The sequence below is a fragment of the Atractosteus spatula genome, chromosome 8 (assembly GCF_055471065.1).
Source record: "Atractosteus spatula isolate fAtrSpa1 chromosome 8, fAtrSpa1.hap1, whole genome shotgun sequence".
NCBI classification, from domain to species: domain Eukaryota; kingdom Metazoa; phylum Chordata; class Actinopteri; order Semionotiformes; family Lepisosteidae; genus Atractosteus; species Atractosteus spatula.
Genome location: NC_142713.1, coordinates 47,126,828 through 47,154,588, shown reverse-complemented (window position 1 = coordinate 47,154,588; position 27,761 = coordinate 47,126,828). Strand labels below are relative to the sequence as shown.

The 27,761-nt window shown below is 40.5% G+C and overlaps 2 protein-coding genes across 2 annotated transcripts; one reads left to right on the top strand and one right to left on the bottom strand.

The window, feature by feature from the left end:
* Positions 1-3,009: 3,009 nt before the first annotated feature.
* On the top strand, positions 3,010-19,976 carry mcm10 (minichromosome maintenance 10 replication initiation factor). Its single transcript, XM_088923740.1, has 20 exons — positions 3,010-3,048; positions 3,502-3,549; positions 5,445-5,750; positions 5,960-6,079; positions 6,265-6,405; positions 6,602-6,779; positions 8,440-8,605; positions 9,489-9,656; positions 9,914-10,030; positions 10,967-11,163; positions 11,378-11,472; positions 12,443-12,556; positions 13,258-13,378; positions 13,746-13,965; positions 14,428-14,566; positions 14,926-15,056; positions 17,120-17,233; positions 17,949-18,094; positions 18,315-18,357; positions 19,345-19,976. Exons 2-20 carry the CDS (start codon positions 3,543-3,545, stop codon positions 19,426-19,428), a joined length of 2,607 nt encoding a protein of 868 aa, XP_088779866.1. The 5' UTR covers positions 3,010-3,048; positions 3,502-3,542; the 3' UTR covers positions 19,429-19,976.
* A 1,304-nt stretch (positions 19,977-21,280) lies between these two features.
* On the bottom strand, positions 21,281-27,441 carry ucmaa (upper zone of growth plate and cartilage matrix associated a). Its single transcript, XM_088923858.1, has 5 exons — positions 27,316-27,441; positions 26,925-26,993; positions 26,739-26,831; positions 23,923-24,021; positions 21,281-22,436 (listed from the first exon to the last, which is right to left on the bottom strand). The coding sequence occupies exons 1-5, from the start codon at positions 27,371-27,373 to the stop codon at positions 22,339-22,341; spliced, it is 417 nt and encodes a 138-aa protein (XP_088779984.1). The 5' UTR covers positions 27,374-27,441; the 3' UTR covers positions 21,281-22,338.
* Positions 27,442-27,761: the final 320 nt, after the last annotated feature.

Here is a 27,761-nt window from a genome sequence, read left to right as displayed (position 1 = left end):
CTGAAGTTTATTAGTTTTACTGTGTGGTAGGTAATGTGCTCTATATTAAAATATTTCTGCACAAATGAAAGGTATGCAAGTAAAGAAAAAAGGTTTTATTGAATACAACACAGAGTACAGTACTGTATTGTTCACTAGTGGGGCTTATCATTTTCTGATGGCTGACTGTAATCCACTTGTTTTGGTTTGTCTCTAATTTCTATCACAATAATTTAAATAGAATGTATAAATTTAAACTTGTTTCCTTTATCTTTAAAATTGTGTGGAGTGGTCTAAACTGGGGTGACACAGTGGCAAAGTGGTTAGCATTGCTGGGTTTGATTCCTGGGGCGCTGTCTGTGTGGAGTTGGTATGCTCTCCCCTTGTTCATGTGGGTTTCCTCCAGGTGCTCTGGTTCCCTGCCACAGCCCAAAGACATGCTGGTAGGTCAGTTGACTTCTGGGAATGTTGGCCCTGGTGTGAGAGTGTTGGTGTCAGTTTGTGCCCTGTGATGGACTGGTTTCCATCCAGGGTGTGCCTTGCCTTGTACCTGTTGCTTGCTGGGATAGACATCATCTCCCCTTCTACCCTGTACTGCATAAAGTGGTTAAAAAATGGATGACGTTTTATTGGCACTACCCCCTAATAAATATGGCATGTATTCACAGTTGCAGGGGAGCCAGAGCCTATACCCTCAGGCAACGGACACAAGTCCATCACAGGGCACTTAGAAACAGACATGCACACACTCACACCGGGGCCAGTTTTTGCATAGACACATTAACCTACTAGTATGTTTTGGACTGTGGGAGGAAACAGAAGCACCTGGTCCAGAATTGAACCCAGGGTCCCAGCACTGTAAGGCAGCAACACTAACCACTGTGTTACCAAAGAAAGATACTTATTCTTCTGAATACAGTAGAATCTCGATCTTTAGTTAATCTTGAATTATCCAAACATCAAAGACTGGATAGGAAATTCACATTCATTAACAATTTTGCTAAGGAGAATGGTCAAAATTACACAATCCCTGCCCATAACAACTCACAGCAGTAATTGCAGCTAAAGACACTTCCACAAAGTACTGACTTTGGGGGCTGAATAGTTATGCAGTCAGTAAATTTCACTTTGCATATCTTCTTTGTAGGTTTTGGTGGCATTCGGACTCCTTCACATGTAAGCGTTCAGTTTCTTTAAAGGTATGAATAGAAAATGTTGATTTGAAAAACAATATCCAAAATAATATACACTAGATATATTATATAAAATTCATATATGATATACACAAATGTGATACTGGTAGGGAGTGAATACTTCTGCAGGGAGCTGTAAGTGTTCGTGGTTTGTCAGGGGTGACCAGCCATGGTGCTAGAGAACCACAATCCAGCATGTCATGTGCTGTGTATCACCCTTAAATCACCGACCTGTACAGAGTAGGAATATGTGTGGATTTTGATCGTGTCAGTCAATTAATTGATTCAATTAACTTGGGAATTGCCAGATGTGGGCCTTCTGAGCCGCAGGATGTTGTGTTTTGTGTTTCTATTGATCGCTAAGCTAGTTAATTGAATACTGTATTTCACCAGCAAAATGAAACTGTCCCAGGTGTTTAAGGAATGCTGTTTGGAGGGTGATCCATAAAACCTGCTATACTGTGGGACTTCAGGAGGTTGGCCTCCCTTGGTATATACAGTAAAAACACCTTATGGACATTCAGAAGGATCAACAACTTCCCTGGTAGGAATGAAAGCCATGTCATTTTTATAGGCACCTGGCTGGTGGCCATCTATTCTGGGAAAAAAGAGGTCATCATCTCTGTACAGAGACCAGTGAAATACATAAGAATACATAATAATACATAAGAATACAGTGGCTACAGGATGTCTACCCACCTTTTCCCAAGTAACACATTTTGTGCACAAGAGACTGAAATCAAAATAAACCTGAATTTGTTGTGCCTTTATTTACAGGTTGTAACACACAACTTCCAAGCGAAGAACAAATGCTCCAACATTGTGAAACTACTTACAGATGAAAACCCATGAAAAATGGGTTGGATACGTGTACACACCCTTGAGTTAGTACTTGGCAGAAGTGCCTTTTGCTTGAATCACAGCCGCAATTCTGTTTGGATAGGTCTGTACTAACATACTGTACCACACCTAGATTTGGGACGTTTGCCCATTCCTCCTTATAGAACTGTTCAGGCACAGTCAAATAGCGAGAGGATTGTTAGTCAGCTGCAACCTTCAACTCATTCTACGGATTTTCAACTGGGTTGAGGTCAGCGCTCTAACTGGGCCACTCAAGGACGTTTACCTTCGTCAAAGTCCTATAGACACTGCATGTAACGTACCGTTACTAATAATTTGTTAACCTTGTTAAACCAAACAACTTTTTAAAACTCATCGTGGTGGTAACTTTCAGCAAAGTCATTTATCTGCTTGTAAAGCTCTTTAAATAAATGATAGAAGAAGACGTGAGGTACATGCTATGACAACGGACACGAGTGTACTGTATATGTTTACGTTGTACTGTATACTTCAAACTAAAATTCAAGATTTCTCCAGGATCAGTCAATTACTGCCGCAAACGCATGGACAGTAAGGAGCAGTTTCACCAATTTAATTTGTTATAAAAGCAATTTATCTGAAAGAGACCGGACAAAAAAAAAGGTTTCGCGGTTCATACAACAAAAGACCACGCCGACAGAGACTAGACAGTCCGTATACAATAAAGAACCGCTCCCGCAGCACCGAAGCAGCAACACAGAACCCAGCACTGCTCGTTTTGGGTTTAAAGACCCCATTTATGTTGCCTGCCTGCGCCTGGTTAAAATTAATTTTTGCTTCCACAAAAATGAAATGCGTCAGGAAAATTAGACTAGTAGAACGAAATTAGACTTGCATTACACCCAGGATTTATATGGTTTAATGGTTTCTGTCAATTTCACGTTTTTTAAACACCGGCATTACATTGGTCACCTAAGTATTTGCGGCGGCAGGGGCCTGAGTTTGGCGCTAGATTTCAGTTCTTTTTGTATCCAGACAAGGAAAGACAACAAATCAGGTAAGAGTAATATATATATATATATTTCTGAGATATTATTTGGTTTAGACAGTGGCATTTCTGGATATCATTTGTGTTCAAAGTAGTATGCATAGTGTGATGTTAAGCATGTTTAATGGGGAAAACTGAAATTTGAGTTGTTTATGTACTAGTGAACTTAGTTACTGTAGTTTTATCTTGTTATTAGAAATACGCACATCGACTGGATTTAACATTCAAAACTGGAAAATGTTTTTGTTTAATATTAATGATCTTCTCATAATGAATGCCAAGCTGTCTATGGAGACGTTTAAAGATGTTACCTGAGCTCCCGTTTCTTTTGTAGCTAAGTCATGGATCCCGTTAAGTTCAATTGACGATTTTATAGAAAACGGCATTACGGTACATTTTGATCACAGTTTACATTAATTATGGGTCTCGGTCAGAGGTGTAACGTCTTTAATAATGTTCCAGATTGACTGTGCACACCACCACGGATAACAGGGCATTTAACCATGGAAGGTACGTCCGTTTTCTCACCAGGAGTTAATGTTTCTGTATGCAGGTAATTTACAAATAAAATAATTACCATATTGCAAGAAGTTAAAGGTTTCTGCATGCTTATGGATTACTCAGGAGTCTTAAAGTTGTTGTTGTTGTTGTTGTTTTAAGTCTTTGCTATCTAAGATTGAAGTTTTAATCGGTGAATGAGCATTTACAGTACAGTACGCTGTCACAAATGTCTTTTTTTCTTGTTGGTATTAAGTACTTTATTTGTCTGGCCTGCACAACAGTCAACAGTACTCGGAGGTGTTTTATTAACCAGGAGCGCTAAATATTGGGAGCAGTCAGTTATAGAGGTGATCTTTTCGAAAAGATGTTTTATCGCGTCGTAAACCGGGGGCACTGGTGACGTCCCGGAGCGCTGGACAAAATCGAAAAAATCATATATGACAGGAAAGCATTATGTTATACGTACATATATAGAAAACACATGTATTCTCGTAACGTATACATTTTGCTGTTTAACGTCCGTGATTCTCAGCCTAGGAAGTAGCTTAGTTTTATTAAAATGTCAGATATGTGCCCCGGTTTTGTACGACTACCATCAGTAGTTGAGATAGATACTTTATTGATCCCGTGAGGGAAATTGCAGAAAGTTAAAATTTCTGCAATTGATAGAGACTTCCTTCAGAGCAGATGAGAAGCAGGTCTTCATACCTCAAGGTGTAAGGTGTTCAATGTTCAGTACACGGCATTTTTTCTATCCTGCGCAATATTTTCTTGTCCATGTGGTTTCCTTTTTTTCTTTAAAAAAAACTTTGACAGCTGTCAAATCATTGAATAAGGCAGTGTTTACAGTAAGTCACTGTGTGGCCACAATCCTATGACAAATGTTTTTTTCATGTACTTTGTCACATCTTTTCATAATGTTTCCAGTGTGTCTTAGCTCATGGAGCTCATAGATGCACCTGCTCAGACGCACCTGTGTATCACACTTTCTTCCAGAGGATTAATTACACCTCACTCTGTTTAATCAGATCAACTGCTACAAAATTACTGGAAGTGTCATTTTTTTTTTCAAAATTCATCATCAGGGCTTAAAGCCTTTTTTTATCAGATCCTTTCATCCCCCAGCCCGTGTCCCGACTATGAAATGCTCTGCATGAGCATATGATTCCCACCCGTCAGAAACTGCACAGACTCCCAGTGAAATTTAGAGTGGACTTTGAGTCCTGGAGACGTACAAGGCACTGAATAGTCTAGCTCCAGGTCATCTTAAGGGTCTATTGTGTGAGTGTAGTCCATCTCTTTATATGAGATCTGCTTACTCTGCCAAAGGCTTGGCTCTGGCTTCATACTGTGAGCATTAACAGAGCTTTCTCGTACGCAGTACCACATCTATGGAGCTCAGCACCAAACGTGTTTAGCGGATTTATCACTCTCAATGTTTTAAAACTTGTTTATAAAGACCTATCTTCTCACTAAATGCTTCATTAGGTTCAGCACTTGGTTTTACAGTATGTTGTACAGTTTTTTGTGAATTCTCTTATTTATTTTAAGGGCTGTTGCACTGATCTTTGACTTCCTTCAAAAGTAGTCGTAGATGATACAAAAAGGTTCATTTTCCTGTCAGACATGACATGACTCAGCATAGTAGGGGTTTCTGTGACTTTCCGTAATCACCATTGCTGAGCAAGTTCACTCTCAGTTGAATGCACATAATGTGCACCAGGATGTTTATATCCAACAGTCTAGTTCTTTCATTATTTTATCCTATCAGTCTGTTTGTTCCATAATCTTTGTTTTGAGCAGAGTAGTTAATTCTGGATTCCTTTAAATATGAAAGCTTGCAAAGCATAAGGCAGTAAAGCGCCTTGTACAAGTCTGATCTGCCTACCCCCTCCGTCCTGCAGGAGAGGAAGACCTGGACCTGCTGGCCTCGCTGCTAGAGGAGAATGAGAAGGCGGAACAGGGGGGCCTGGAGCCGCAGGAGGGGGAGGGGGATGATCTGGAGGACCTGTTCGATAATGAAGACGGAGAAGAGTATAACGAGGGGTCCGAGGAGGAGGAGGAGGACAGGACCACCAGGGAGCAGGAGGATGGTGTAACTGCATTGTTTGGAGATGTGGCTGATTTAGAGGAAGAGGAGCCAACCGGGAAACAGTTCAGAGAAGCACAAGCTGAGGAAACGCAAGACAAATCCAAACAGGACTTGGAAGGTACTGTATGTAGGTTAAACAATTCCATATAGGTTGCAAATAATGTAATAGTGGATTACCCTTGATTTCAAAGACTCTGTAAAACAATAATTAGCGCATATAGCCCCTTTTACTTTCCATAGCTGTTTCTAAAAGTTCATTACATACTATTTCATGGTAGTGGCATCTGTTGTCCCTGCTGTTAATGCCCAGTGGTTGGTCATTTGCAGCGGAGCTGAGAAAAATGCAGGAGCAAATGAAGAAATTACAGCAGCAGCTGGAAGCCACACAGAAGACCATCACAAGCCCTCCTCACAGATCACTGACTGGCAAGCAGAATGTGCAACCAGGTACCAGACGCATAAGGCTACAATTATAATGTGTCTTGGAAGGCAATAAGATGCTTAATTGAAGACCTAGACATGCTGTGGATGTCAAAAAATAAGATGTCCAGGTGTTATAGAAATGTATGTTCTGTATATACTTTAAAATACATAGCTCCATTTTAATGAGTTCTTTTTCTGTTTTTATACAGAAAGGTCCACATCCACTTCCCTGGAGAGAAGTGAAATAAAAAGAATCCAGGAGTCCCCTGCTTTCTCTTCCCAGCTTAATAATATCAGTCATTTCAAATCCAAGCAAAGACCAGCCCATCAGCCAAAAGCTGCAAAACCAGGTGAGGACTGGATCTGTTCGCAGTCACGTTCTTGGCACAAGATCACAAGGGTCGGTCAGTAAGCGGGAGTGAGGTCTCACAGTTGAAGATGTTACGTTTTGGCCAGAAACAGAAATGATACCAAAGGACTGGATCTGGGATCTGTCGACTTCGGTGATTTGATTTTTTTTCTCCTTTGGTCCCTGACTGGCTATAGCGAACCGGAGCCCGCCAGGGAGAAACGTGTGCCCGAGTTCCCTGACGCAGCCCCCCCAGAGCAGCGGTAAACCCAGCCCCGCCTTGCGATCCCCCCCTTCAGGGAGCACTGTTCCCGGCAGCTCCACACCTGCCCCTCAGGACTGTGCTGTGGAAAAGTTCTCTGGACTCAGGCTGAGGTGACCAGGATTCATTTCACTCCCTCTTCTTACTCGACTCTTAAGTCACTTTTCTTCTCTCTTTGCTCTGTTGTAATTACTTTTTCTGTGTGCTAAGTAAAGGTTCATTTGAAAGCTTGGCTCACGGATGCATAGTTAGTCATGATTTGATACTGATGTGTTTTTGGTCTTGTAGAAGCCTTTGCAACATCATTTTGTTACTTTTCCTATGTATATTGTTGCACATTCATGGGTATTGTTCAAAAATAAGAAATATCAAATCAGTCTCAAAATCAGGCCCTAGCACCAGGTTGTGATGCATGCAAGCAAAATATAAAATGAGCAGTCGTTAGTCATGGAATTCAGTTTTCCTTAGCTCATGAGTCCATGGTTTTCCTGGTAATGAAGCTGCACTGGGCAGTAATCAGGATAGCCAGGACAAACAAATAATGGTTACAATTAGACACAGCGTATTGTATACAAAAGATGGAACGTTTCACTGCTGCTACATATTTACAGTTCTGTGAGTAACAGCGTCCTGCCTATTCCTTCTGAAACTGAGACCCAAAACACTTTCAAAGGGCAAAGAGAACAACGATCCTGCCCAAAGCTAAATAACTCGATATTAAACAGAGGATAAATGAATGGAAACCTGTATCCATATTCTAAATAATGCAGCACAAACATGAAGCTATTTCTTTATCCTGGTATTGTACAAGTATATAAAATGATATGTTCAGGTCGGTAGCTGCGTCAGCATGCGTAGGCTGCAAAGGAACAAGTAATGGGTTTATTCCATGCTGAAAAGAGAAGAAAGAAAACAACGTTTCAGCTAGGGAGCCTTCTTCAGGCATCAGATACACCAGGTGTATAAAGTGATAAGTCCCTTTGCAGAAACGTAAGGTAAATTTCCAGTGCTCATATTAAAGTTAGTCTGTTTTGGCTTCTTCTTCAGTCTGAATGAAGGAGAAAAACTAACTCATGTCCCAGTTACTTCTCGGGTCTTCTTTCCTTTCCCCATGGCCCATCCTCATGAAGGCTAAGTGACCTTGCACGGAATGATCCGGTCAGTGTTAAATATTGATGGTCTAAGATGTCTGCTTAACTGCTTTAATCAAGCTAACGATTAGCGGCACTTGTTTTCTCCCCTGGCTCTCTCTTCACTGTCACTGCCTCAGTTGAGATGATCAGATAACAGGACACAAGAATAAATATTACGCAGATATTTAATCCATACCGGTTATGCCATCCTTTTAGAAAGGTGTGTTTTTCTTAGAAACTCCAAACCTGTAGCTGCCCCTCACACCACAGCAATATGTGATCACAGAAAGGAGAGGCACAGTGGTGTAGTAGAACGAGCTGCCGCCTCACTGCTCGACTTACACGTTTTTATCTTGTTTCCTTGGGTATGTGCTGGCTCCTCCTATTTCCTCCTGCCTTCCAAAGTCCCGCTGGTTAAGTTAGAGTCTCTAAATTCTCCTTTTGTTTGTGTTTGTCCTCTGATGGACTGGTATCCTGTCCAGAGACCTACCTGCCTTGAGCTCTGTTTTTCTGTGAGAAGCTCTGGGAGGCTGGGGTCCCTACCAGGCATGAGTTAGCTTCTTGATAATGGATATGTAATAGTCCACATTTCAATGAATGAAGACTAATACTAGCTGTTGGCGGGACGTGTTCTCTGTAGGAGGCCACGGGTGTCCTCTACAGAAATGGAGTGCAAGATGGCAGAGCGCAGGCTGATCCGTCTGTCCCAGCTGCCGGAGAGAGTGGTGCGGGAGAACCTGGAGGACAGCGACTGGGTCACTTTCGGGGTGGTCATCAGCAAGGTCACCCCACAGAGCTCCAACAGTGTGAGTGAGGCCTTCGGAGCTGATGAGTCCTTGTCTCTCGCTAACAAACTCCAGGACAAAGGTGTGCAATTTCAGGAAATCTGACCGGGCGGGAATAAGATAGGGCTTCAAGAGAACTAACATGGAGCATTAATGTGTCTGCTTGAAGCACACGATAGACGCATCCCAAGAGTAAGTTAATCAAAGATGAAAAAGTTAGTGTCCCAGATGGTTTGGTAAATCCATTAAGAAAAAGTATGTGGAAGGAAACCATTTCATATAATAAAATATTTGAAAAGGAAAGGTGTCCGCTTGCATACTGTAAATGGCATGCAATTAATTGCAAAAACATAAAAGATATCAGAAAAGCAGTAAGAGAAAAAATATTACAATGGAGGTTAAATATGTTTTTTTTCAATGTCACAACTGCAAAGAAACAGACAAGGGTAAACTTTTTTCTGAGATAACTAGCACTAGATATTAAGGGGAAAATGTATTATTTCAAATTAGAATTTCACCCCGAGGATGGTATTTAACATAGAAGAAACTGACCACATACCTCTTCATAAGCAAAAAACAAGCTTCTGTTCTAAATAGTATTAGAAGAGCTAGACGTGCTACAGGTATTACAAGCACTAGAGGTCTCCAGGTCCTCGTGATTTTCTTCCACCATACGTGAAGAAAAGAGATTTGCAAAATTGCTAATGTGGCACTTGTACATTTAAAAGGGGGCAAGAGAACTGAAATAAGTATTAATAGACCAATAAATATACTTTGATTACATGTGAGGTTATGGAGACCTTGAACCTTAGAATTTCTGAGGTCTACATGTAGTGTTATATATTCAGTATAAGCCTGGTCAGTTTCATGCATTACATTAATATGTATCTTTATGTTTCTTTAGGGTAAAACCTTCAGTATATGGCGTCTTAATGATCTCCGCAATCTGGACATATTCGTGTCTCTGTTCCTCTTCGGAGAAGTTCACAAGCAGCACTGGAAGACTGACCCTGGTACTGTCATTGGGATTCTCAACCCCAACCTCATGAAGCCCAAGGAGGGCTCGGATGGCGTGAGTGTCTTCTCAGACTTCCAAGTTCAGACAAGCCTCAAGTTAAAAAACATTAGAGTCTTTAATAAGTTTTGTTTTTCTGCAGGCATTGCTCTCTTAAAAAAATCTCTGCTTTTGAAAATGTTTAAATATGAACAGTATTTTATGATGATTATTATGAAATATGTTTTTCAATGACAGCCGGAGGTGCTGTTTCTGTATTGTCAGCTATTCACAGAAATAAGTGCCTCTGACTTTATTTTTCCTCTGCATTCTAGGTATGTCTGTCTGTGGACCACCCACAGAAAATTTTGCTCATGGGTGAAGCTCAGGACTTTGGGACTTGTAAATCGAAGAAGAAAAATGGAGATCCCTGCAGCCAGATTGTGAACTTGGTGAGTAGTATTTTCTGTACCTTATCATTAATATGACAGAGTCCTACCTTGTACTAAGACAAAATTCTAAAGTGGTGGACAAACCGTGTCTTTGTAGGGAACCATTTAATAACATTTATTTTTTTGTTCTCCCCCCAAAATGTGTTTATTACTAAAATAGTTGTCTTCTGTGGAGATATTCAGGGGGTAACGTTCAATTGAAACTACATTTATAAGTATCTGTTTTGCCAAATTTGGTTTACTTTTGCTTATTAATCAGGGATCTCATACAGCCATTTCTTGAAGGATCCTAGGGTGTCTACTTTGACTAATGACCTTGTTCCAAACACCCACCTGTTTTCTACTTTACCTCTGCCATGCATCCTTGTTACAATCGTGTCCACAGGTGTACGGAGATTCCATTGCTTTAATCTGTCTTTGGGTAGCATTTCTGCAATCCTTGAAGCTCGGGGAGTTGCAATTCTTTTAAATGCTTTAAACTGCAAAACATTTGTATGCATGTGGATCATCAAGTTGTGGCATGCGTGATTTATCAAGAAAGAGCAATGAAGCAAAACTAAAAAACACTCAGCTATTTTTCCATTCCGTGTTACTTACTGTCTCCTCCAAACAGCTGTAATACATCTGTTACTTTCACATACAGTATGTAAGCACAGAAGAACTCTTTGGGCTTGTTAAATGGAATGAAACCTTGTCTGTCGAGTAGGTACGGTATATTGATATTCAAAGCTTTAGCGCTTAGTTATCCAAATAGAAAACTGTGATGCTGTACTCCTGATACTCCAGATGCTGTAGCCTGAACTATTACACCTCAAAGCCAGGAATTACACTAATTCTATTTTAGAACAGGTTCCGGAACTGTTAGTGTTGATGGTTTCCTGCTGCAGAGTATTGCTTGATGTGCTGAGGCTCTAATGCCCTTGCCTGTTGTTGCAGAGTGAGTGCCAGTTTTGTCAGTACCATGTGAAAGCGCAGTATAAGAAGATGAGCTCCAAGAGGGCAGAGCTGCAGTCCAGCTACTCTGGGAAAGCCCCTAACCAAGTGAGGAGGAAGGGGGGCAGCCTGAAAGAGAGACTTTGTCAGGAAGGTTTCCACTATGGAGGAGTGTCTTCAGCAGCCTGTGCAACTGCTCTGTAAGGAATCCAGCTGCAGGCTTCCTGTCTGTCATGTGTTTGAAGTTACCGCCTTGTACGCTTTGTCTTAGAAGTAATGGTAGAAGTGAGTTTTCTTCAGATCCATGATCCTGCAAAAACCTAGGCCAAAGGTTCAATTTTTATTGTTAAGAGCTAGTGGGGAAAAAATCTGAACTTGAATGTGCGGCATCTTTTTTGTTTGTGTTTTCTTCAGTTCCACCTCTGTTCCAAAGAAACCGAGTCAGACAACATTGAGTAACCTGTTCGTAAAAGGATCGGACCAAATTATGAGAGACGCCAAGAAAATTGGTAAGAAAACACAGCAGATATTTAATTTTTCTTTACAAGAATACTTGAGAAATTTCAGTCAGTCACTGGAATATAACAATATTGAATATTGAATGACATTTTGGTCAGCAGATAATCCATTAATTTTCTTTCCAGAGTGTGTAATGTTTTCCCATGAAAACACAAATAAATGTTCCGTTTACAGCAGTAGAATGCGGTCTAGCTAGCAGCTTGTATGAAAACTGATAATACGATGTTTCACTGGTTTGAAAATTCCATAGTAAAAAAAACAAGGGCAATGTTCGAATATTGGCTCCTTTATCAATTATGTGGGTATTTTCCAAATTTGTGTATAATTGTCTGTATTAAGTGCCTGCAGGACTTATTTAATATTTCTAGTGATACCATCTCATGTTTACACTGAGCCCAAGACGATTTAATTTTCAGATATGGGAAATTACCTAGGGCAATTGACATTATTATTAAATGTAGCTGATGACAATTTGACTAATTTATTGTTTTTTCCTTTTTCTATAAAAATATTGTCCTCAAGAAATGGATTGTTATTTAGTTTACCTAGGAATTAAGTGAAGAAATTCCATACTTTCGAGTAAGTGGGAAAAAAAATAGGCTTTAACGGGCAACTAAGTGACTTATCGCCAGAAGGTTGCTTGCTGTAGCACAGGTTGAGTTCAGTGATCTTGACCAGTGGTTCCCAGTCTTGGTCTTGAACGGGGTTGTTTTTATAAACCAAGTATATAAACAAAAGCTGACTGACAACTAGTGATTCCAAATGGAGTAGGCATCAATATTCTGTTGTTTACATCTGGCTTTATATAATCCATAGGCTTCCCTATTGTGTCTTACATTTCTAGTTGGGTACAGTGTTGAGTTTGTAAAGGTCTTAACACCATTAGCCTGATTTATAATGAAGTCTGCGAAAGGAAGTTTTCTTGACAATCACATAAATGAATTTATGTCCCATTTCCAGCAATGCTGTCAAACGGTGTCACAGGATGCTCTGAAGATTTTAAGAACCTATTGGCCATGCCAACTCCAGGGGCCCTGAATTTGAAAAGGCACTTAAACCATGTAAAACCTAAAGGTACTGCACCCTTTTTGATATCTTATTTGTACTTTTTTACCTATATCTTGAGCTTTGCCCTATATCATTTTCCAGCCAGCTGCCCAATGTAGTTTTCCCTGGAGTTAAAGAATAGCTTTATATCTCATTTAAAAATAATGCACACATTTAATTTTAAATAATCATGACTAGCACCGGATTACTGGTAATGTGAGAACCGTGATCTTGTTTAAAACACAGCTAAAGAAATAGTAGGCCGGATGTCTCGGAGACTAAGGAAAAATACTTTTTACCAGGAGGTTCCTCGTATAAAGGCTCTATCCTACTGCTGATTCCTTACACGTTGCAGGTTAATTCACCTTGTTCTGCAGTGCTCAGATGATGGGAACTCACAGACGCCTTGCAACTGACTTACAGTAGCAGTGCTGTTGTTCATCATCCAGCCTTTGTAATTCATTTTAAGTAAAGTGACTGCAGAATAACTAATAACACAGAACATGTACCACCTGCTCATGATGTACAGTAAAACAGCACGTTAACGCCACTGACTAAAGTCTGTGAAACTCGTATTCTCCAAGTTAAATAAGATCTCTTCCACTCTCTTGATCATGACACAATCCCTCTCACCCACTGTCAGCTGATTTTCATATGTTCATAAGCACCATGCAGTAGTGTGTTTAGTTTTGAAATGTAACTTTTAAACCATCCTTTTTTTTTTTCAGCCAGTTCTAATGGTCAGCCGGGGGCAGCCATTCAGTCAGTATCTGCTTCCCAGCTCCTGAAACAGCAAAAACAGCATATGCTGGAATCGAGAAGGAAGAGAGCCGAAGAGATTCAGAGAAGGTGGGTGTGTATTTGTATAATGGCCTTACAGCTCTTACAGTACTGTAGTTTTTCGGGGCTGTACATTGGAAATACTTTAAAAACAATATCATTGGACTTTAATGAAGTTCGGAATCATAGCTTCATTTTATTGACATTGCTTGGATTTGTTAGGAAAATGGTAATCATTTACACTTTTACTATAGAAATAAATGAGGCATATATCTTACGTTTGATAGGACACTGAACTATGACACAACCAGACATTGCATAGATAAAAATGCAGGTGCAGTACAAATAGAGTTCACCATCTTAAAGACAGTTCTTGCTGTTGAGTGTTTGACATTCGGGCTGCTGTCTACATTTCTTCTCTTTCTCGCTTCACTAGGTTTATGCAGAACTGTGGGAAACCTGGCGTCCCTGCGACCCCCACCCCAGGGAGACCAGTTCTGTCCCCGAGGGCTGGCGCCGAGTTCCCCACACGGGACAAGACCGTAGCCACGCTACAGATGCCCAAACTGGGCTGCGGCTTGGACGAAGGACAGGACGTCTTGTTTTTTGACAGCTCTCCTCCACCTGCACCCACCCCAAGCTTATCAGCTGCCAAGGTACTTTCACCAGATGTTAAATTGAATTTGACGTGCGCCTTGCTTTGAGCATGTACTGTATAACATGTGTAGTGTACTACTCTGACCCCCCATATCACCCCCATATCACCCCCATATCCAATATGGAGCTAGACAGCTCCATATTGGAGGTTCAGCGCCAGTTGAAGAGTGGCACAGGGCTCAGAGATTGTTGCATTTGAGAGAGAGAGACGGAGAGAGACGGAGAGAGACGGAGAGAGACAGAGCCCTGACAGGCTAATCCCACCCTGCTGGCTCAGCTGATTGTGTCCTGCAGCTTGGGAAATCCTTAGCACAGTCAGCTCGTGACGCGCTCCCATGGCTCAAGCCTGCGACACCTGGATCTTAGAGATCAACCTCAGCTCGGGCGAGGGCCTTTACTAGTTGAGCCACTTGCAAGTCCCATAACAACTTTTCATTTTAAGGCTTCTTTTTTTTTCTCAGGCAGCTGCTTTAAAGAAGTTGAGGGCAAAAGGAGCAGTGATCCCAAAAGCAGATCCTAATGCTGTTAAGCGGAAGAGATTGAATACCAGCAGCAGTGAAGTAACTGAGAGAGTAGAGAGGAACCTGGCATCGCCTGACAGTAAGTACTGTTTATCACAGTGCTCTGGAGTTTCTATCTTGAAAGCAAACTTCACTAACGAACTAATTAGTACTTTATCTCTATATATAGGGTGTATATGAAGCCGCATGATAGATTTGAGTAAAATGGAAAAGGCTGTTAAGTACATAGAAAAAAAGTGTACACGACACAGAATTTAATTGGTATGAGACGCCAACAAGGGACGAAAACAGCCACGTTCGAGTTGTGTGTTTTGTGTAATGTTTGGCCTCATGCTTTTATGGAGTTTAAATTTAATCCAGCTGTCACAAAATTTGGTATTGTCCAGCGTCATAGTAAGGGATGCATCTCTTTTTTTTTTTTAACCATTCACTTATCAGACGAGCAGCCTGAGGCAGGAGAAGACGAGCCGGCCACGAAGAAGCGCCGGGAAACCCTGGAGTATCTGCAGTCTGAAGAGTTTCAGGAAATACTCAGAGCCACGTCGAGACACACGGGGGCGCTGAAAGCGGTAGAAATCTGTCTTTTTCTGTTGCCCGTGTTGTTCACATGTACTTGTGCACTTCTCTCTATATCTAGATGAGACAAAACGTATATACTGCTGGATGAAAACTGCGCAGACTCACTTATTGAAGGTTATCTCCATTTTTTTGGGGGGGGGGGTGATTGGGCCCTCCTTTCTAGTCCTTTACGTTTATAGCAGTGCAGGAATTTGATTGCTTTGTTAGATGGTAGCCTGCTAAGAGCTCAAGAACTATCAAGAATTGCAGAATATACAGACCACGCTCCAGAAGATGCACAAAGGTGTCCTGACCTCCTGTGTAAAATGCATCCCTGTGGCCTCAGATGGGGAAAGAAATCATTCAGGAGTTTCCGAGGTTTTTAACAATTATTATGATGCTGAAGGTTGTTATTAGAAGTCATGAGGATGCATTTTTCGGATTCCTCCAGATCCGAACCTTCAGCAAAAAACAATAGCTAGACTGAATAAAAGATTGTATAGGACAATACTCAGTAGGTGCAATAAATTATGAGGCTCCGTGTGGTTCTTTTTTTATTTGGACCCCTGTAACATGCTTTTTTCTTCATTAGGATCCCTAAGAAAAAACAAGGTAATAAAATAGGTTGTTTTCATTAACTTGTAAGTAATTGCATAAGATCTATGCAATTATTCATACATGTTTTTAAAAATTACAGTACATAGATTTTGGATATTAAATATTTTTTTTACATTATTTTGATTAATTGATCATTCGTGATACACTTGAGGCTTTGCTGCATAGGTGCCAACTCACCTCATTAATTAACATTTTGGCTGGGAACAGGTGACGAAGGGGAGTTTATTCTGTCTAGTGTCAAGCGTGATCAAAATCCAGGTAGAGAAATGGAAAGTAACCAATATCAACAATGCCTTGATGCAGTATTTTGGAGATGTGGGATTTAGGTCAGTGCATTGTTTCTTTGTAGTGTCCTCAGAGTCAGCATTTTCTGACTTGGCTTGTCGTTACAGCTTAAAGTCCTGTCAATTACTGGCTGCAGTCTTAGTCACTACAAGTCACAACACAGTCTGAGCAGGAGTGTGTTGTGGAGGAGTGGTTGTTACACAACTCTACTTGTAGTGTTGTAGTGATTGACATCTGCCTGACTGCACAGTGCTACAATAATGAAGTCCTGGGAGCTTGCCTACCTCCCTGCAGGCTCATCGTGACATGATAACATTCCAACAAAACAACCCTCTTCCTCAAGAGCTGCTTGATTTCTTGCCAGTTCTTTTGTGAGACATCTGCTTGGAGATGCAGGATTTCTTCTGAGATAAGAATGTGTCTGTAATGATTGATATCCCACTTAATAGACTTCAGCTCAGTTAAATGTTTCTGGGGTGTCTAGGGCTCGGAGACCAGTGAAAAGGCACATGCTTATCCAGTCTTTATGTGAGCAATAGCACCGAATCCCACAAGTGATTCTGATGCAGAGTGTCACATGTACAGCTTTCATTCCTTTCAACAGTGACCACATACACACTACTAACTTGCAGCTTTTGTTGTAGACCCTTTTTTTGAGGACAGCTTAATTAGCACAATTCAATTTTTAGTCCGTTCAACTAAACTCTCAGTGTACCCTCTGCAAAATAAATGGTATAATGTCCATGATAACTTTGTGAACGTTACCATTACAAGTGACAAGTTTATTTTGAATTGAAGTTTATTTTGATGATCAGCATAAAATAGAGATAGTAAAACTTTTCATCAGGTTCAGACTACTGAAGCAACTGACTAATGGCCTCCAGCTCGTGACCAACTTTTTTGTTAGTGCTCAAAACAGCACATTTGTCCCTATTTTCCTTATATATTTCCTTATAATTTATATTTTTAAAATGATGTTATAGCGTAATGTATGGAAATGTTTCTTGGTGAGGTTGTAACTTACTGGTGAGTTGATCTTTCAATGTACCCTTATGTGTTTTGTAATGTCAGGTTGTTCACTTTCTGACCCTTAAGCTTTTGCTTAAGTTTGGGGTGTGTTGTTGCTGTAAAATGCCTGCTAACAGATATCCTTAAACCCTCTGTGTTCCAGGCCGAAATACAAATCCAGGAGCAGTACTTTGAGCCTCTGGTGAAAAAAGAGCAAATGGAGGAAAAGATGAGAAACATTCGCGAACTGAAGTGCAGAGCTGTAACATGTAAAACGGTAAATAGGTTATGAATGATTTGTTTTATAGAAGCCAAGCTATACAGTGCCATAGACTCCGCCTCCCTCTTGTGCTCCTGATTTTGGCACAGAACTGTGCTGATTTTCTGCACAGATTGAGCATAGAAGGGTTGCATCAAGGATTCTGTGCTTAATGCAGAGGGCGCTGTCTAGGATGGGGTCCTTGGCTTTTGTCGACAGCATGGTGGTGCAGTGGTTAGCATTGCTGCAGTGCTGGGGCCCTGGGTTCAATTCCAACTCTGGGGTGCTGTCTGGGTGGAGTTTGCATGTTATCCCCGTGTTCATGTGAGATTCCTCCAGGAACTTCAGTTTCCTCACCCAGTCCAAAGATAGGGTGAGGAATAGGTTAATTGGCTTCTGGGAAAACTTGGCCCTGGTGTGAGAGTGTGCATGTTTTTGCCTGTGTCTGCCCTGTGATGGACTGGTCCAGGGTGTATCCCACTTTGCACCTGGTTCTTCCTGGGATAGGCTCTCTGCTTATAAAGCAGTTAGAAAATGGATGCATGGACAAGGTTTATGCAGGAAAAATTAAACTTCAAATGTAACTTACAGTGGATTTAGTAATTGTGTATTTGATTATTTTTTCAGTTTTGTTATCAAATGGGTTTTTTTCTTGAACAACTGACTGCACTTATTCCAAGTATTAAACTATCCTAAGAAATCATTATCTCAATTATGTAATTTCTCTTTGCAGTGTAAATACACATATTTCAAGCCCTTGGACAAATGTGTTGATGAGAATCATGATTATCACTGGCATGACGCAGTGAAGCGCTTCTTCAAATGCCCATGTGGTCAAAGAGCAATATCTCTGGACAGGCTGCCTCATAAACATTGCAGGTAAAGACAGCAGACAGAACAGACTAGTTACTTATTAAAAGAAATGTAAATGTACTTTTCATGGAGAAAGGTACTTCTAAAGATAAGCTGTTACCTTATCAGTGAAGAGACAGTTTGTTGCAGATTTTAATTATTGTTTGAAATTGTCATGTATCTTTTTGCGTTTTGCCTCACTTATGTTACAGCTTTCTAACAGTTCCTGTTAATTTTATAATTTCAGCAATTGTGGTCTTTTCAAGTGGGAAAGAGATGGAATGTTAAAGGTATGATTTTCACTCATCCGTAGTATACTATGGTTTGACACTGAGTTTTTTTTTATAAGTTTTAATGAAATAGTTCCTGGAGGTTGTGCAGTTTGCATCTCAGATCTGTCAGTCTGATGATAGTTAAAGCAAGCTTCTTCCCTTCCTTGTAGCGCAATTCCATGCCCAACAGGATCAGTTCCACCCTTGCTGAATCATGCCAGGTTCAGAGCATTGCTTTTATTTAATGCTCATCTCTAAAAGGCCTCTGAAGTTGTATCTGTAGAAATTAGCATTTTTTCTGACCTGAGATCAGTTCTAATTAAAATTACAATTACAATTATTATAAGTATGCTGTGGTAATTTTAGTCATAGATTTATACTAAATTATTTTAAAGGAACTCCAAGCTTAGATTAAACTTGATCTTACCGTTGGCTCTAATCTTATCCGTATCCTTAGTCTTAAGCCTTACCCGGCATCCTTATCTTAGCTTTAATATCAAAACTAGCCTGATCACAAGAATATGTGTATTTCTGCATACAATGGGTGATAGGGCCTTCTCTTGCTATGCCCCAGAGCTCTGGAATTCTATCCCCAGTTATATCAGAGAGTCACCTTTCCTGAAAACTTTCAAATCCAGACTCAAAACCTTCTTCTTCAGGAAGTTTTTTTTAATTAATGTCTTTGTCTCCCCCTTGGATCATCTGCTGCATTCTAAACCCTTGTTTTCAGTTGTGCTAATTGTGTTATCTCCTTTTTTCTTCTTACTGTAAAGAGATTTGAGAAGTTACATACAGTATAAAGGTGTTATATTAATTATTGTTATTTCAAACAGGAGACAACCATTTGGCCCTTATAGCTTCTGACCTGTCCTGTCATGACTTAGCTTTTCCCTAAGCCCAGCCTTAAAATACTCTCAAGGTTTTGACATTATTGCTGCATTTAATTTTGCAATCATGAAGCAAGATCAGTGATGTTCTCTGTGTTACTTTAATGTCTTTCTTTAGGAGAGGAGTGGCCCAAAGATTGGAGGAGAGCTGTTGCTGACCAGAGGAGAAGAGCATCAGAAATTCCTCACCAGTTTGAAATGATAACAGGACTCGGGACTTTCTGGCGACAGGATCATGTGAAAGAGCAGCAGTCATTCGGTTTTTGTTCATACCCTGCCAGCATGTTAATATGTTGTCCTTTCACGGCCCTTTTGACTACATTATCCTTATTTTACAGGCAAAATGTTCTTATCACCAGTCGTTGATGTGATTTTTTTATATATATATTCTTATAAAGCATTAGAAAACGCCAACATGCATTTATGTGGTGTGTACCACCGTTTTAAAAAATCTGAAGTGTATGAAGGTCTCTATCCGAAGATGAAAGTCCTTTTTGTTTTCACTTTCACCCAAGTGTAGAACTTTTGATGAAACTGAGTACCTTTGACAGTTAGCATGTCTCTGAGAAACGTTTTAGGAATGATGTGCCTTTCATTTTTCAAAATCACATACCAGCAGATTTATTTTTTTTTAAATGCAGGAAATGTTTTTATGTATAGTCATTGTCATTTAAATGTATTAAAATCCGTACACATCATGCATGTTTTCTGTCTTTGGGCTTTGTGGATTTTAGCCGGTTTTCTTTTTCTTTATTCCTCCACTCATGGAATTTCTCTGTCTTAAATGTTACACTGTGTTGGTGCTGTTAGTAAATTCTCTATATATATATACAGTAGCTGTTCGAGGGAGGGGCTGTGTCAGCATGCGCTGGCTGTAAAGGAACAAATGTAGAAAGTAAACACTTGTTCAAGGTGTCACCTGAAGCCTTAACAGCTAGGGTTAGGGTTCTTATTACACATACTGCACCTAACTAGCTATACTAAACTTAAGTGTTCTTATCTTTGCACAAAAATATCAATTATTAATAATTTGGCTGATGCTTTTATTTATATCCACTTATACAGCAGCCTGAGTGAAGTACCTTGCTCAAGGGTACAACAGCAGTGGCAGTGCTCTGTCTAGGACTTGAGCCCACATCCTTCCAGTTAGAAGTCCAGAGCCACTACTCCACACAGCAGTCCCGCTAAAAACTGGTATGTATTGTCAATTTACAATACAATAATAATAATAATAATTTCTTACACTTATATAGTGCATTTCTGGACACTCCACTCAAAGTGCTTTACAGGTAATGGGGACTCCCCTCCACCAATGTGCAGCCCCCACCTGGATGATGCAATGGCTGTCATTGTGCTCCAGTATGTTCCCCACACATCAGCTATCAGTGGGGAAGAGAACAGAGTGATGAAGCCAGTTCATAGATGGGGGTTATTAGGAGGCCATGATTGGTAAGGGCCAATGGGAAATTTGACCAGGATGCTAGGGTTACACCCCTACTCTTATCGAGAAACACCCGGGGATTTTTAATAACCACAGAGAGTCAGGACCTCGGTTTTACGTCTCATATGAAGGACTGGGGCATTAGGACCCACATAGACTGCAGGGTGAGCGCCCCCTGCTGGCCCCACTAACACCTCTTCCAGCAGCAACCTTAGTTTTTCCCAGGAGGTCTCCCATCCAGGTACTAACCAAGCTCACACCTGCTGAGCTTCAGTGGGCTGCCAGTTGTGAGTTGATAGTATGAACAGTATTTAATAGTTTTGTGAATACTATTATAAAGGTACTGGCTATATACTTTTTGTATATGTCACACCAGTGTTGTGTGATCAAGCACCTAAAGATAAATTGAGGATTTATATGAATTGTCAGGTAGAAACTTATAAAGATTTTCCAAAACCCAGCAGGATGAAAAGAACATCTTTTCCACTCTCATCTATAACCCACTACCTCACTGGATGTCTAATTGTACAAATCGTGATTTGTTGTCAGTAAGAATGCTTAAGAAGAGAGATGCACATTTAGAATTTATACAATGTTTATTTCATAGCCATGATAAAAGTGTACCAGACAACAATGACTTTTTTAGCTATTCTATCATTACATAGCAGATACATAGTCTGTTTAATATTGTCAGAAGATTGGCATCTACTGGTGTTTTTAATTTTACTGGTATTTATAGATATATTTACCTTTTTAAACAATCATGCGTGTAATATCACTCCAGGCTGGACACTGGGCTGATGTTTTAAGAAGCAGTTAATGCTACGCTGTTTGACATTATTTCAAATTATCTAGACAACCTCTCTGCGGTCTGCTTTATGCAGGTATTTGTTCTTATTAATTCCTTGAGTCTTGTTTCTGATTTTTTTCGCTAATATTATAGTATTCATTCATTAAATGGAGACTTGCAATATAGTATTGTTCCTGCAACATGCAAGGTTAAAATATAAATCACAGAAGTATCAAATGTAACCAAAAGATCCCGCATTTACCAGTCACCTCAACATGCAGTATAGATTACCATAATCTCTATAGTATCAGATTAAAAAGAAACAGGCATTCTCTTTAGAAAACATGAGCACTCTCGTTTCTTTTTAATGTGATCACGGTACATAATCCAATAATCCACTGAAAAAGAACAACAGGAATATAATGTCCTGCACTACATTTCTCAGTGACTCGTGGCTCTTTTTATTCAGAGCTTGGGGCTCTTGAAACTGCCTGTATTTCTTTTTCGTGGAGCAAAATATAACGATGTGAAACATGTTCTTAAACAGATTCCAGGCCAGTTTTTTTTTTAAGATACAAACATCTTAAAACAAACTATTAAAAACATAGTAATTAAAGTTGTATTGTTTGCTTTATACCGTACCTGTATCCGACAAATGACAAAAATAGATCTAACTTTTACAATATGTTAAACGCAGTCTACAGTTTTTTTTTTTACAGAAAAAAAGTTTAAGAAAGCTTAGATTTACTACAGCGCCGCCATATGTAAAGCTGCATCAAAAATAACTTGATTTTCTTCTGACAGCTGCAATATTCTTGTACGTCTGAGTAAGGCACCAGCATCGGGTGTCATTCCATCGCGGTGTCCCTGTGTCGGTGTAACTAGTTGTAGTGGCGATTGTAGTAGGAGGAGGGGGAAAGTCCATCGTAGTGAAATTCACGCCACTGCTCGGTCTTCTCACGGGTTCTCTCGTACTGCTCTGTTTGACAAAGGAGAAACATCCGTTATCTGCGGGAATACAGTGGCTAGTCTTCAGCGGCGCATTGCTAGCCCATCATTACAGGAGCCAAACTTCTGGGCACGTACTGTAGTTGCTTTAAAGACACCGATTTTATATTTTATTAAAAGAACAGGAATGCCTTATATAGACCCCTCGCTAGGGATATCCGCCTAATCGTGTTTTTCTTTCAACGTTACACTTTTCATGACCAAAACACAACCATTAAGTTTGTTTTCACTTTTGTGAAACGTTTGTTATATACAAATAGTGTAATGCTCGCAACGGCACTTTAGACAGAAACTGCCCAATGGTTGAATAATATAATTTTTTACCAGCAAAATCAAAGTACAACACCTCGGACTATATATGACAAAACATAAGACAGCCAGAGCTTTTCAGAACTAGATACATCAGCATAAAGCAAATTAATCTTTTTTCATAGGAATATTCATCTCGCATTTCAATTTACAGAAGCACCAAAGGATATAATTTACTGTTTCTCCAGCAACATGCAAGCGCAAAACCAAAATTTCACTAAAATATCTAGAGAGTTGTCCCTTACCTTTAAAAAGTACTTTAATTTTACTCTGGAAATTCGCACGTTTATAAAAACAATACAAAGAAAAAGCTCATTTAATAGGTTGAAATATCTGTCATTCAGCAAATTCTGGCCATTCAGCGATTGAAACCCTCCTCTTGATAGCAAACGTGCATTTATTTTTATCAAACCTGTTTATTATGAGTACTAATTAAGTACATAAGTACCTGAAATTTAATGTTATGTATTTTTTAAACTATAAACATTATAAGAAGCCTATCTAGGACCAGCAGTAGTGAAATACAACAGTAAAAATAGTAAATAATTTATTATTTTCATTTTATTAACTTTTTTTGAAGGCTGAGAAAATCAACACAGGTCCTGTCTTCAGATAAAACGTCATGCAGATTTTTAAATATTTGTTAAATGATTTTCAATTTTTTATCCGAGGCAGTAGACATTGTAGAGAAGTCCTAGAAAAAGACATTTACATCCAAGGTGTACCACAGCTTGAGAAACTGACTTTTGAAGAAAGACAATAAATAGTCTATTTTTTTTCCAGTTTTTGTTCTGGATGTTTCTTTCTCATTTGTGTATTGAGAAATACTTTCCAATATAATTCATGATATTAAAGGACACATCCATTCCAGGAGGATATTGACCTGGCTGGACTTTCATTTGGGGGAGGGGTGGATAACAGTGTTTGGACTCTGGTGTGGTGTTGAAACCTCACTTTGCATGACTTGTTATGTTATTCCCAGTCAAGCATTTACAGTAAATAAGCCTTTTTAGTCTTTGTGATAAAACTCTCATGTTAGCTGTTTTGCTGTGGAGATTAGAGGAGCTTTGTGCATTAACTATGCAGGGGGAAGTGTGTTTAATGAAGTCTGATAATTATGATTTTGTGTTGATCTCATTGAGACTTACCATCACGCTCCTCCTCAACAAAATTTTCATATTCATTTCTCTGCTCCTCGTAGTACTCCCTTCTGCGTTCGTCAGCAGCTAGTCTCTGCCTGTGTTCAGCTGTGAATTGAGACAAAAACAATTTAGGCACACACACTCCTTCAATAATAACCAAGCCATTTTGGTCAGCTGATAGAATAAATGTGTTTTTGAAAGGAAGCTCAGTCAGTTCAATGAGAGGCATGACACTGCTCTCATATAAACTATTGCGTATGATTCCCAGAGGAGAACATCTGGAAATGTTTCTACTTGCGTTCCAAAACAAGGTGTAGAAAATCACAATGTGAATGAATGAACTTCAATCAGAGGTTCTTTGGTTGAACTGTGCGAAGTACCTTGTGCTGTAGCGATCAGTGCCCACTGTGAACTTACACAAGTGAGCTTTTCATTTCTTTTAACTGCTGTTCATCACAATGTCCGCTCAGGTGACACTTACTCAGGTGTTAGTGGACAACTTGCACAAGGGTCATGGATTTAATTCCCTCCACAGACTCTCTTGTTCTTCTTGAACGTTCGTGACCTCCTCAGAAGCCAAGAGTCAGAACTCCAAAGAAAGGCTTTACCTACATCTTTTGTGTTACTAACCTGTGGTTGTGGGAAGTCAAATGCCCTGGACGATATAAATATGAGGAAGTCAGATATGGAAAATTCACGGAGCTTTATTTCATTACAGCAGGAAAGTAAAATCTGGCCACGACAGCCATTGGCAACAGCATGTACCATATGTCAGATGAGAACATGTGCATCACACATTTAATCACCTGCACTTTCAGGCTGATGGTGTCGATGAAAAATGTGACTGTGCGCAGAACAGATTTATCACAGGCTAAGCGGTTTTTAAATCCTGTCTCGAACAATGCGGTTTTCACTCGGCACTGAAGCAATGAGCAATGGGGTGAATCCGTGGTCATTTCTGCGTCTCGGTGCTCGTTCTTTTGTGTGACTGCCTGAGGTCTGGCTGCCCTGGGCGTTCGCAAGCCTGAAGACAGCCTGAAAAGCAAATACTGGCCCAAAGGCGGCGCTGAAGTGGGACGGGTGAAAACCCATGGCCAACCCAAAGGTCAACACCAGCAAACCCACTTGACCACTGGATTGAGGAAGCAGGTTGGCCTTGAGAGGTCTGGCCGCAGCAGCAGGCGCTGTTCGCTGCGCAGGAGTGTGGAGCTCGTTCTGCTTCTTCTGGACAGAAACAGCAGGGCTACTCGTCATCGCAAGGCATTTGTTTTGCACAGGAAAGGGTGTGTGGATGTTTCTCTCGTTTACTGCTTTGGATTTTCTGTGCCCGTGTGCCTGTTTTATTAAGAGTCTGGATGAGGGAAGCGAATTGGTTGGGATATTATGGAATTTTAAAGCTGGAAAATGACATACCACCTTATCTCTCACCATCCCATCAAACTGTATTTTCTTGGATAAAAACTGGAATAACGTTTACAATGTTACAGGATAACCACCATGAATCAGTTTATAGATTGATTTTTACTGTGTCATCTTTTTATTGCAATATTTTCCTGTCGTTATTAGAATTTTAAGACTCATTTTGAGAATTGACCCTCGTGTTTGCTCTTAAGCATCTTCAGATTCTTACTTTGTCAATCTGTTTTTTCTGTGATTTAATCAGCTAAATAGCAGTAAGAGGCGTCTGATTGGGGAGATGCTTTTAGCAGTGCAGTTTTTGATGAAGTCGTTCACAACTGGATTACTAGTGTGAGGTGAGTTCAAGTGGTTGAAGGATAGTTGGAAAGAGTCTGAAAGTTGATTTTTTCTAGATGATTATCTGAGGCCTTCCCAGAGAACAACCTTTATTTCAGAACTTGTCTTCTTGAATATTTGCTTGAAGGTGGAAGTCTAATATGGATATTAGACAAGTAAAGTACTTATCCAGCAAAACAGGTTGTTGGAGCCTGAAATACAGCCGATCTTCACTGGCCTTCACCCCTCCCCCACGTCACACAAGTGAGAGGCCAGCGTCTGGCTGTGTGATCTACAGCCGTGCGGCGTAAACACCTTCTCGCACTCCTGGGGCTAAAACCGTTCAACTTTCCGGGCTAATTTTCATTCCTGCTCACGACAAGACCAACAGTGCTCCCTCTCTCAAACCTGGGCTAGCACTGTAATTTCAGCGGAGCATGCAGGCGTGACGGCAGCAGTAAAGGCAGAGTAGAGAGAAACTGTCAAATCCCTTTTTAACCGAGTCCAATCAGACTGTTTTTATTCTCAGGTGCCTGAAAGATGCAGGAGTGAAAAAAGGAGAGGGAGAGTGGAACTGCTTCCACACTTATCAAAAGGTTTTGGTTGCTGGCTTCTCCATTCTGTCCTGTGACTCCTTGCGCTGCCTGTGGGCGTCAGGCACATTCTATAACTCCTTTAACACACCGAGCACCTGAAAACCTCACTCGCAGAGAGAAGTGCCTCAGACGATCCACTTCTGCTCATTCTGAGAAATGCATTTTCCACTTGGACACAACCCTCTCTGCATGCAATCACATCAGCTGTTTTTCTCCTCAGGCTAACATGGACTTTCCAATGTGTTCACATGTGTTTCATTTTTATATCCTAGCTATCATCTGTTCCCAGAATCTGCCCATCACAATGCTCGAAAGAAAAGGCAGTGTCAGATCATTTCTACAGAAATTATTTCGGCAGAATTCCTCTTTTAGTCCGGGGCTACATGCTTTCAGCAGCCTTCCTTCATAAATGCTTGGAGTGCCTCTAGGGAACTGTGAGGTGGAACAAAAACTTAGTTGAAAATATTTTTTTTTTAAAAAAAACAGCCTCACCATTCACTTCATCTCTGGACTTTGTGGATCTCTTGCCACGTCGTTTAAAGAAGCTGGATGCATCTGATTCAGGCATGAAAATCCTTTTCAGCTCTGCAATTTGAAATCAGATTTTTAAAAACTCCTGACATATGTCCCAACAGCTAATTTAAGCACCAGATAAAGTGAGGGCTTTGCTGTACTTACTTTCTGCATTCTTTGGTTTGACGTCTGTGTTATCATCTCGGACTGCTGCACTCCCAGCTTCACGGGCAACTTGAGAAATGAGAAAGATTTTGTGAGGAAAAGGTTCCATTGGTGGAAATCCAATAAGAAAGAAAAATTGCAATATAATAATTCATGCATAAATAGCAGTTAAAGTAGATTCAGTTTTTGTGTCCTATTTTAATGCAAAAGGCCTGTATAAAAATACAGCATCAGTGGTTTTGAAAGAAGAAAAGATAAGAAAAGGACAGCATCAGTCATTTTAAAAGAAGAATTCCTGTTGTTGTGAATTACGAAAGCCGCAGTCATGAAATTAAGATGTTTATTCCCAGTGCAGTTCTCATCTTCGAAAAAGGCTGGCTACTTTACTTACTTGCCAAAATTAAGACAATCGCAAGGAAGGACAGGAGGATTATCCGAGTCCAGAGCATTTTTGCGCCGCTCTCGCTGGAGGGATCAGAGCAATGGTGAATGAGAGAAGTCTGCACGCTCGGATTGAAAATTCCTCATCTGTCAGATGGGGAGGCAGGGAGCTGGAATTTCGTGTGTATGGAGGGGAGGGGAGGGGCCGGGGAGCCGCAGCTGCCGGGTAGCATCTAGTGCGAGCCGACCACATCAACACTCCCGCCAGTCAGCAGTCCACCTGGGCGGCGCTGGGCTTGGTGGCAGATGGGCGGGAGGGAGCCGCTAGTTTCATGTAGCGGAAAGCTGCTAGATGTTGTGGAGGAAAGTGAGAAACGGTGTCGACCACTTGTGAGCCCTTCTCACCTGGCTCCCACCACAGCTGGCCTCTGGCCTCCATGTCCGTGCTTTGCTCAT